The sequence below is a fragment of the Medicago sativa genome, chromosome 8 (genome assembly GCF_051527215.1).
Source record: "Medicago sativa cultivar Bolivia chromosome 8, Bolivia_mono, whole genome shotgun sequence".
Lineage (NCBI taxonomy): Eukaryota > Viridiplantae > Streptophyta > Magnoliopsida > Fabales > Fabaceae > Medicago > Medicago sativa.
Window position 1 is genome coordinate 56203813 of NC_140756.1, and position 12014 is coordinate 56215826.

Below are 12014 nucleotides of genomic sequence, written 5' to 3' on the forward strand. Positions count from 1 at the left end.
TTTTACACACGAGTCGAACATAAATGACCTGATTGCCTGATAAGATCTTAAATTCTCATAACAATAGGAGGATAAATATATGAGATGAAGCACAACCATTCTAAAATCACATAAAAATAACCCATAATTCAGCTTTCGCAAAATCAACAACTCAGGTCAGATGGTGATGTAAAGTGGTTATTGACGATGTAAACACATACTAGCTAAATTGCTTAGAGTGCGTGTGATATTGCAAGATGGCAAAACACTTCTCATGAGCCACAACAATTACAAAGTTGTGTTCATTAGGTGTTAAGCAAATGGTAGCGCCCATGTTATTGCATCGGAAATTTTATCTTACGCTTTTTGCAAGGTCTTTGATGTAATTCCAAGTTGAATTGCTACTATTATTACTTATGAAATGCCTTGAGTTTGCTTGGGTCACAAAAAATCACATTTCCCTTGTCATTCGTCAAAAAATATTAACCCGTTTTGATTAAATACAAAGTTTATGAAATTTGTTGTTGACAGTTGACACGTCATCAATGGCTAAAAAACACATGTAAATGACGGAAAAGCCCCAACGGCAGTTAACTGTCGATGAATTGCGAAACCGTCGGAAGTTAACCACCGATAGACCGGCGGCAGTAAGTGCCGAGGATTCCATCGGCAGTTAAGTGTCGAGGGTCTGTTATAAGAACAGAAGCTAGGAGTTTCCAAAACTCCATTGTTGCGGATTGAAGATCAAGAGGTGCCAAATTTCCCAATTGTTGCGGTTCCAACGTCAATTATGCTCACAAAATCAAGTAAGTTCATCCTATTACATTGTTGTTTTGTGGTTGATTTGTTGGTTTTATTTTTTTGTTAAATTGTCACATAATTAGGTTTTAGGCAAAAATGCACTAAAAATCATTTATCTTATTTATTTGTAACACTTAGGTCATTTATCTTTTTTTTTTTCCCACTTAGGTCCTTTATCTTTATAAACCTATACAAGTCTATCCTTTTTTTCATTTTTTATTAAAAAACTGATGAGGTGGCAAGCCATATAGGATAGTTGTATTTTTGTTAATTGGTTTTATATTAAAAATTAAAAAACCCAGAAATCAAATGAGCATTCAGCATCTTCTTTATCATCATCTTCATACTAGGAAGTTTAAAACAATCAAAAAGTGAAAATGATCGAAGTTGTCAACATTTTTATTCAACAACAACAACAATCAAAATGGGGTTCACACTTCATGAGTCAAATGACACTAACATATTGTCACGAATTTATTAATCAAGTGGGACATCGGAGCGGATTAAAAGTCGATAATCTTTTTCTCTCTGAAGCTTTCCACAGTCTCCTTAAGGCTGACTTCCAAAGGAGTAAACTCGATTCCCAAGCTCTTAGCCTTTTCCTTGGAAAACTGATATGTTGGCATATACGGTCCATCATCCTCACACCTTATAAAATTGTAGAGTACAATGTTAATAACAAAAAATTACATTTAAATCCAGAGCACATGAAAATGAGACAAGATTGTTCATAAAATTGTGTCTATAGGATTGAAGTAAAACGTAGAATCAAATGTGGTATACTAGAGTCTAGAGGTATCACGGTTGCTGATACCAGAACAAGTCTCCGATACATTATTAGAATTGAAAGAATTGGAAAGAAATTATTTCTATAACTAAATAACAATGTACAAGAAAGCTTATACAGAGCTCGATTACAAAAGGGTGTGAGAATATATATACTATAATAGAGTAACTAAGTGCAGCTAACCATAACTGACTATAACTAAGCATAAACGATTCTAGTTGATGAAACTAACATAATTAGCTGATTAACTGAAGTGATTTCAAAACAATATGATCCTTTGTGGAGGTAGGTGGAATTTATGTGAATGCAGAGGAGAAAGAAGTATAGAGCCATGAAGACTAGATGGGAAACAGTAGGTGGTGAAGCACTAATAAACACTTGGGAAGTGAGTTTTGTTGAATAGGACAATTCTTAGAGATGAAAAGTTTTCCGTAAGTACATCGGCAATTATAACCCTTGTGAGAGGTTGAGTAACCCAAAAAATCTAACTTGTGTTTGTTGTATGGTCTAAGTAAAGGGGAGCATGAACAACTCAAGACTCGAAGGAAGTATTATGCGGTGGTTGATAAAACAAAGTGGTATATGAAGTAGAATCGCAAACTTAGATGAAGAGGTAGATGGCCTGATAAAGTGATACAGAAAATCAGTTTCAAAGGAAATAATAGTTTAGACTTTACAAGCTCTATTTAACTCATATATACATCTAGCCAATATAGGACTTAAATCATTATCAATAGCCATATTTGAGAAATGGAAAATTTCAATGAAAATTCAGTACCAAATTTTGTTGTTTTAGGAAAATATATGGTATCAATGGAAACTATTAGGATTAAAAGTAATCAATAAAGCTTACACTAAAGTAATATTTTTTGTTTAGATGATTTAAATAAACAAAAGACTGTTTTTGCATCCATGCATTGGGATATCATGTCCTGAGTATCTTCCTAGTTTCAGTTCTAGCACACATTCAACAATTCATATATATATGCCTTCTAGGAGGTATAGAAATGAACTTACTTGTCTGAAATTTGTAATGTTGGGTACATATCACGTAAAATCGTAGCAAGTTCTGAATAGTGTACCACTCTCTCCGCCAACAAACATCTTCCACTAGCTGAAGCAATCTCATATGCGTGAATGTGGGCGTCGGCAACATCTTTCACATTGACCCATCCAACAGATTTATTTGGAAAAGGGATACCTGCATTCAAAAATTCAAAGAGTTATTATGCAACAGGACAATACTTTTCTGGAATAAATATGCCATTACTTATGTCACACATTGCAAATCCACGACTATTAAGTTATCAAAGCAAGAAATAAATTGATCAATGAGTAACCATTTGATGGTATGTGAAAGACAAATAATGACAGATTGAGACAGATATGATGAGGAAAAAAACTCCAACAAACACTAGGAATGCTATTACCTTCAATAGCAGTAACAATGCAACAAAAGATTCATTAGACATTAACCATCTTAATTTTATCTAACATCAATAAAAACTTATTGTTCATGAGGTGTCAGCTTAGTGGTAAGAGTTTGACTTTCAAACTAATTTACGCTTTTTATGTCATGAAATAAGTCTAAATAAACTCTTCAAAATGCCTCCCAAAAGAAAAATTACCATTTATAAGGTTTAAAATTGGTTCAACACTTTCATTAACCTCTGGTTGTAAGAGAGGTCCTGCCACCATTGTTGGGTTAAGAGCAACCATGTCAATGTTGTTTTCATTAACAAATTTCCAGGCAGCAGCCTCGGCCAAAGTCTTTGAAAGTTGGTACCATAACTGAAAACACAAACAGAAGTTGGCAAGAAAGTTAGGGTTAACTTATAAAAAATAATGTATCTTGGAGTAATAAGGAAGAAGGTTCCTTTCAATTCAGTTCCATAGTTCTCTATATATTAGGATGAAGAGTCTAGTATTAGCATAAGTAGTGGTTGGTATTTTATCTTTTGTAATATCATCCAAGGCTTTATCTCATATCAACGAAAAACACATCATTCAATTCCGAACTTTAGATAAACCACATCAAAATCACATGTCCCAGCTTCACAAGCTTTAAGATTTTATTCTGAAATATTTTTAGGAAAAACGGTACTAACCTTTGATTCCCTGCAGAAATCTGGATTTGAAAACCATGTCTCATCAACTACAACTTCAGGATTTTTCGGCCTTGTATTAAATGAAACTGCAGCATTAGAAGAAGTTAAGACAACTCGTTTCACAGATGTTGATTTTGCACATGATTTAAGAACATTAAGAGTTCCCTTCAGTGCCGGATCAATCAACTCAACCTGAAAATACAGATATCAAATATTAACAGTGCATACGCTAGCAACTGATTTGTTTCTCTACCACAAGAAAAACGTAATATTTACTTTAGACTTGTAAATTTTTCAAAAAAAGGTCAAACCATCTCAAAAAAAAGTGAAGTTATGCTTATCCTTAATCACATGATTTGTCAACTAAATATATCATCAATAACAGGCACCCAAGACATGGAACTTCAGTTTGAAAGTGTAGTTGCCATTAAGCTCCCCAAATTATCTTAACAGATAATGAAGAATTTTCTTAATGAAATAGCAAAATTGCAACTTTAACAATATACTCATCTTGTTACATGATACAGACATAGAGGAATTGGAAATCCTTACATCACCAATGTCCTTTTTTATTAATTTCAAAGGTTAATTTCAAAGGATCTCTTGTGATCTTCGCTAAACTGGTAACCTATGAAAGTCGCTTAATCAAAATTTCACTTTTACATTTCAATAGACAAAAACCATTCTTCTTTAATCATAAAGAAATAATAAGTGGGTATGATTGAAAGGTTCCAAATAGGTCATCAGGTGAAGTCCATTATATTAAGAGTCAGGGGAATATAGCAATGAAAAAAGAATCATTTCGACCGAGGAAAAAACTTAAATCACACCTTAAAAAGATATATAATACCTGTAACGAATTTATAATGAATAGCGTCTCTCACTTTACGTACAAGTTTTGTAGGATGAATTAGGCCTAATATAAAATCTAATATGAAACTGAGCTTATAAACAATAGAATACGAACCTGTGGGTCATTTACGACAAAACGAACAGGTGAAGCAGTATGGAAGACACCGTCACAACCCTCAACAACATAGTCAAAGGAACCTTCTTCCAAGAGATCTGCCTTAAAGAGTTGCAACCTCTCCGTTGCACCATCAAGTTTAAGCAAGTGGTCAACCTTTTTAGGATTACCTGCTTGCACACCAATCATTCATAAGGGAAACCAAATAGCTGAAACATAAAGGACAAGAGAGTTGTGTTGATGAATTTATATAAGGAGAAAGAAGCACATACTTGGGTCACGGACGGTGGCTCGGACAGTGTAACCGCGTTGGAGTAGGAACTTGACAATCCATGAAGCAATAAAACCAGAAGCACCTGTCACACACACCACCTTTCCTTCCCCACTCATCAGCCTTTTCCTTCTTTTCCTTCAAAAATGTTTACTACCCTCAACTCTTATACTAAGAAATTAATACTCATACTTTATAGTAAATAGTATGGTCACGTTTTTCTAACTTCCTTGAGCTTCTACAACTACCTATACTTGGAATTAGCCCTATAAATATAGCAGTGATGAAGTAGGTGATATAACTATTATTACTATTAGTTGTCTTAATGTTAGTACTAAAAGAAATGAAATAATGCTGATTCTTGTAACATACTTCCCAGGACATTTATTGCAATTGGGAACATTGTGTATCAATAATTTAGTTTTCTTCTATACTTTGTTAATTTGGTTGGCTTCAACGGTAATTTTTTGTTTTTCACATGTTTAGTGCTAGGAGCACTCATTTTAACACTCTATTTTCAACGCTCACTCTTTTATTGGGAAAATCATATTAGTCCCACCATTTTATCTGAAATCATTTCAAAAATGATGGGTCCGACGTAAATTTCATCCAATATGTTTGGTTCCACCACTAGAGATGTCATAATTGACTCTGGAAGTGTAAATTTGATTATGACATGTTTGGTTGCGTTCAAGTAGAATTGATTCTACTAGAAGCTATGATTTGTAATTTTTGTTTCTAAAATTTACACACAAATTTGTAATTCAACTCACTTTTACATGAATGTATCCCAACACAAAGCACTTTTACCTTCAACTCATTTTTAGTCACAATCAATTTTAACCCAAAATCAATTCACGTTACCGTAGAACCAAACATACACCAAGTTAGTGTTGGAAAGAGAGTGTTAAAATGAGTATATGTATATCCATCAATGTATGGACTACATAGGTTACAATACAATACAATTCAATCAGCTTTTTCATATAAAAGAAAAGAAGTATTCAAAAGCAATACTGTTATATCATAATGAAAATAAATAAAAAAAGAACCTAAATGAAAAGAACATAAACAGTTTTTTTTCGTTTGTTTTTGAGAGAATTAAGATGACAAGTTGGTTTACCTTAGGTGTGGTTGAGGAAGACGCTGTTTGTGTGTGTATCTGAGACTTTAATCCAAGTATCGCAGAACGAGAAGAAGAAAGAAACAGAAAAAATAAGAAAGAAATGTTATATTATATTATATTATATTATATTATATCTGATCATATAGAAAGTTTGGTCAACAAAAATCAATGTATCTAGACTGAATTTTTAACTAAATACATTACTTTTTCTTGACTCGAGTTTCTCTTATAAAGAGGACCGGAAGGAGTACTATGTGTGTTGACTGTTGAGTCAGCGATTTCGGATTATTGGAGAGTATTTCAAGACAGTCCTTAATTGTGTTTGGTTTGGAAGAGAAGTTTGAAAAGAGAAATAGGTGAGAGAGTATGAGAAGAGAAAATTATGTGAGAAATTGAGTAGATTTGAGGGGTTGTTTGATATAAGAGAAAGAGAGAAGAGAGAAGTATTACTAGTTTTGAAAAGTACTGTAATGCCCCTATATTGATTAACATTCTCAACCAAATTATTTTAGTATTTTATTTAAATACATTTAATTAATTAATTCTACTACTTATTTTAATTAAATAGAATTTATATCTTTTTAATATAAAAGAAACAATGAAATATATGAACTTTTTTTTTAAATTAGTAGGAGCGTACATTTCTTTTGTAAAAAAAAAAGGAGCATACATTTTCAAAATAACAAAATATGGGTATGTAACGTAAAATTCTATAAAATATGAATACGTATAAGAAAAAGACTAATACTGTATTTTTTTTAAAATTCAATTCCAGATTTTTTTGAAAAACTTTCAGATTAAATAAAAAGCTGACCGTAAAAAAAAAACTCTAATGTCTCGAGATAAACAAAATGAAATTGGCAGAAGGGTATATTGGGAAACACACAAAAAGATTGCTGCTCTCTTCCATTTCTTCTCAGTTTTGGGGAGAAAGAATTTTGTGTGGGACCCACATGTTTTTAATCTCTCTTCTCTATTTCTCTTCACTACCAAGCAGGGTAACTTCATTATTTCTCTTCAATTTCTCTCTTCCTTCACTCTCTCTTCTCTATTTCTACCCTACCAAACACAGTGTAATAATTCTTAATTAATATTGTGGCTTACGGTTTTACTCTCTCCGTCCTAATATTAAACGATACAGTTGACATTGTCACACATATTAATGCATAATTTTGATCTTAAATAACTTTACTAATCTATTAGAAAAAATTATAAATTTTGATATTTTGAAAATATTCATCGAGACGAATCCAACATCTTATATGATATTATTTATTTTTGTATATTAATAGAAGGGATAATTATGTTTCTAGTCCCTATAAAATAGCGATCTTGTAAGTTTAGTCCCTACTTAATTTTAATAGCATTTTTAGTCCTTATAAAAAAAAATTTACTTATAATTTTAGTCCCTGCTAAAACAAAGTTTGATTAATTATCCTTAAACTCTTAAATTTTTGAACGATTTTTTTGAGACAAGATTAGAACACTATGAAAGGTTTGTTTACTAAAATTTAGAATTTTCTGACATGAAATGAATTAAATATGAATTTTTTAAAACGACAAAAGTTAAAGATAAAAAGTAATAAAATCTGGATGTAGAAATCAAATTTTGCAATAATTTTTTGCGGACGAACTTTTAGTAATGTTCTAAACATGTCTGCAAAAAATTGTTCAAAAATTTAAGAGTTTAAGCATAAATTAAACAAATTTGAATTGAGTAGGGACTAATACTCAGTGCAGAAAAACAAAATTAAGGACTAAAAATGCTATTAAAATTAAGTAGCGACTAAACTTACAAGGTCGCTATTTTATAGGGACTAGAAACATAATTAACCCTTAATAGAAAACTACAGTCAAAGTATGTTAGGTCAATAATGCACATTTTCAAATAGGTCATCTATTGTAGGACAGAGAGGGTACTTTTTTTCTTTTGATAAAAATATTGCTGCATAGTACATTTTTTATTCAGTCAGTATTATAAACAAAATTTTATTTTTTAGATACATTGAATAATTAATGTATCCAATCTATAATAAAGACTAGATACATTGATTATTCAATATACCTGAAAAATGGAGTTTTGCTTATAATAATGACCAGAGGGAGGGAAACAGTTTTTACTCTTTAGATTGTTTTTTTACCTCTCTAGTTTGACTAGCAAAATTATCAATATTTTATAGGTAAAAAAGTAATTACCTTATTGAGGATATGATTGAATGAGTTCGATTTAACAGAAGAAAAAAAAAACTCAATTTATCATGGTTTCTTTCAGTTTGTTATTCTTAAAATGTTTATTTTCTTATATATTAATAAAAAATTGTGGCAGCTATTTTGAATTTTGAATCGGTTATTGTAGAGTTTGTATTATTCTTTGGACTTTATCAATACTTTTTTCTCTCTTCTTACTTTGAGATTATTTATTGTTAAGGAAAATTCTACTTTATTTTTATTATTATTATTATTATTATTATTATTATTATTATTATTATTATTATTATTATTATTATTATTATTATATTATTATTATTATTATTATTATTACTACTACTACTACTACTACTACTACTATAATAATAATTATTATTTTATTTCTCTAAAAAAATTATTTTATTGTTGTTGTTATCGTTACTATGGTATTACTAGGGATGATAATGGATGTTCACGAGTATACATAATAGTTAACTCTCTCTATTTGATAAATATTGATATTTACGTCGTTCTCACATTTGTGTGAATATCCGATGCACGAGTATTAGTGGATATTAAGGTATTTTCAAATATTTGCAAATATCAACGAGTAAAATGATTTCTTTTATACACAAAATGCATTATTATAAAATAATTGAAATTATACATAATTTATTCCTTAAATTTTATTATTAATAATTGTGTCACTAATGATTATTTTACAATTGTTCCATGTGAGGTTTGAACAATGTCTCTTGAAGCGACAAAGTCAAAATCTTACCACTGAGCTAACACTTGTTAGACTTAATCCTTATATTTTGAGAAGACAAAAATATTATACCACACAATTTTACTTTGACAACAAATTACTAATCAAAATTGTGGCAGTAGAGTATTGTGAACTTTGAGATTGATTCCAAAACTGTGGTATATAGTCTTTATGGTGGTAAATGTGGCATCTCTAATTTTAGCGCAGTGATCAATGATTGTGGACGCATGTTAGCTTCTGATTTAGCAACCTCTGATGTTAGATTTATTCGAAGACAAGCCAACGAAGTCGCTCATAGCTTTACTATAGTGGATTTGCGTCATGTTAGTTTCCATATTCATATTAGGATTTCATCTTGTATCTCTACTATTATTATGAATGAAATGCAATAAGTTTCTCCTTGTCAAAATAAAAAAATAAATTACTAATCAAACAAAAATCATTAATTAGAAAATTCAATTATATTTAATTTCATGACGATAAGATTTTTTTTATCGAAACAAAGTTAACTATTATCATTAATCAACCAATGTTCAATACAAGAAGGATAAGAATCAAAAATACGGTGACAACCTAAGAATAGGCCGCTCTAGCTAAACTATGAGCAGTCGCTTGTCTCTTAACGAACTTCACCTCAAAGTTGGAATGTAAAGATAACTAATAAATAATACTAGAAGCAATAACATAGAATTCTGAATCACCATGGCCCGGAGACGATAGAGCTTGCACTAGAGTAGATGAGTCGGTCTCGAAGACAACCCGGTCCCATCTGTTCGCATCAGCAAAGTGAAGAGCGTCGAGTAAGGCTACTGCGTCCCCCTCCAAAACTGTAATATTTGTGCGCTGCCATTTCATTTGAGCCCGAATATATTTCCCGCGGGAGTCTCTAACACAACACGCAAAAGATGTAATATGGTTACGGTCATGGAACGTTGCATCCACATTGCACTTCAACCAAGTCTCACGTGGTTTCTCCCAAACTGAGTTGTTACCTTGCACGTTATTCTGCCCGTGTTGCACAACCGGTTGTGGGTGATGTTTATGAACCTCTTGCCATTGTTGCCATGCATCTAGTGCCGTCCTCCCAATGCTTGTTGAAGTATGATGATCGGCATTCCAAATGACATCATTACGTGCAGCCCAAATTTGCCATAGAAGTGAAGCCACCCGACCAGCATTGTCTCAGCTTTCGGAACAACATATATCAAAAACAAAATCTGCCAAACTGCTCACAGTTCCAACTCGCGGTTGCAGCGCAGTCGAAAACCCTGCCTAATACCAACTCTTACGCGCCACCGTACAACTAACAAAAGCAAGCCAATCATCCTCAACAGCCGTATCACACCAGGGACATATCACCTCCCATTGTACATGTCGTGATTTTAGTTGGAGACGCGTCGGAACACAGCCTCTGCAAATCCTCCATAACAAATCGCGTGCTTTATGAGGGGAATTCACCTTCCAAATTCTATGTCACTCTCCTTCAACATGGAACCGATCAGTCTGTAACAACTTATCATAATAAGTTTATAACCTATCTTAACAATATACCTCCCGTTATGTTCTATCATCCACACTATTTTATCATTCTGAACTTCTGCAAAGAGTGGTGTGTCGAGAATAGCTTGCACCATATCATCTAGAAACAGAGATTCAAGCTTATCAATATCCCAAACTCGTTCCTCGTCAACTATCAAATCAGACACACACAAACTATGCACAACCTGACTTTGTGGGGATTGAATCCAGCTACCATGTACACCTCGAACCCATGGATCATTCATCACGCTGACCTGCTGCCCATTTCCAATTGTCCACCTACATCAATATAAAAGTAACTGACGCGAATTCCGAATACTCCGCCAAGCAAAGCTCGGATTATGTCCGAGTTTAACACCCAAAAACGACGAATGTGGAAAATACCTTGATTTAAAGACTCTAGCAACCAGAGATTCAGGTTTAGACAGAAGGCTCCATCCTTGCTTAGCTACCATTGCGAGATTAAAAGCTTTGAAATTACGAAACCCCATCCCACCAAATTCTTTGGGGCATGCCACATGTTCCCATGCCATCCATTTAATCCCTCGATTGTTACTCCTTCCTCCCCACCAAAACGCATTGATCATCTTTTCAATATCATCTATAATTGAGTTCGACAAAAGATTAATACTCATTATGTTGAAGGAATAGATTGTAACACAGATTTGATCATAACTTCCTTTCCCGCCTTCGATAATGCTCGTCCCCTCCATGCATTTATGCGTTTCCAAATACGATCCTTGATAAAAGAAAGAACAGACCTCTTATCTCTACCAATCATCGAAGGTAACCCTAAATACTTTCCGGTACCCATCACATGTCGGACGCCAATAATGTGGGACAAATCCTTCTGCGTCGTCTCACTCTTATTGCGCCTGAAAAACACTTCAGACTTTGATAAGTTAATTTCTTGTCCAGATGCTACCTTATAAGTTTTAAGAATAGTTAGGAAATGTTGTGCTTCCACCAGATTGGCCCTGCAAAACAAGAAACAATCGTCTGCAAACAACAGATGGGACACCACTGGTGCGCCGCGAAATACTTGTACCCATGGATATCACCTCTATTAATTGCCTTATGTATTGGAGTCGAGAGGCTCTCAGCCACCAATATGAATAAATATGGTGATAACGGGTCACCATGGCGCAACCCTAGACCGGGTACAATAGGCCCCACCCTGTCAAAGTTCATAAGCACCGAGTAAGTAACAGAACTAACACACATCATCATCCACTGGATCCATTTCCCACTGAACCCCATTCGCACAAGTACACCACGAAGAAACCCCCAATCCACTCTATCATAAGCCTTGCTAATATCAATCTTGAGAGCCAATTCCCTTATCCATCCCTTCGTCTTCCTCTTCATTGAGTGGATTATCTCGGTAGCAATTAACGTGTTGTCCAGTATAGTGTGGCCCTCAACAAACGCTGACTGCTCCTCTGACACACATTTATCCAAGCATCGTTTCAGTCGATTA

General features: G+C 33.3%; 2 protein-coding genes across 3 annotated transcripts; both read right to left on the reverse strand.

Annotated features, from left to right (window-relative positions):
- Window positions 1-1158: 1158 nt before the first annotated feature.
- On the reverse strand, window positions 1159-6173 carry LOC146899728 (cinnamoyl-CoA reductase CAD2-like). 2 transcript variants are annotated; one of them, XM_085737478.1, is made up of 7 exons: window positions 6037-6173; window positions 4915-5051; window positions 4643-4812; window positions 3676-3867; window positions 3196-3358; window positions 2585-2768; window positions 1159-1428 (listed from the first exon to the last, which is right to left on the reverse strand). In XM_085737478.1, the coding sequence occupies exons 2-7, from the start codon at window positions 5030-5032 to the stop codon at window positions 1284-1286; spliced, it is 972 nt and encodes a 323-aa protein (XP_085593604.1). In that variant the 5' UTR covers window positions 5033-5051; window positions 6037-6173; the 3' UTR covers window positions 1159-1283. The 2 variants fall into 2 exon arrangements, with proteins under 2 accessions (XP_085593604.1, XP_085593605.1); XM_085737479.1 differs by having other exon boundaries at window positions 4915-5179; window positions 6037-6127.
- Window positions 6174-9652: 3479 nt separating this feature from the next.
- Window positions 9653-11067, reverse strand: LOC146899729 (uncharacterized). The gene is made up of 4 exons (XM_085736843.1): window positions 10919-11067; window positions 10547-10813; window positions 10285-10406; window positions 9653-10176 (listed from the first exon to the last, which is right to left on the reverse strand). Exons 1-4 carry the CDS (start codon window positions 11065-11067, stop codon window positions 9653-9655), a joined length of 1062 nt encoding a protein of 353 aa, XP_085592969.1.
- Window positions 11068-12014: the final 947 nt, after the last annotated feature.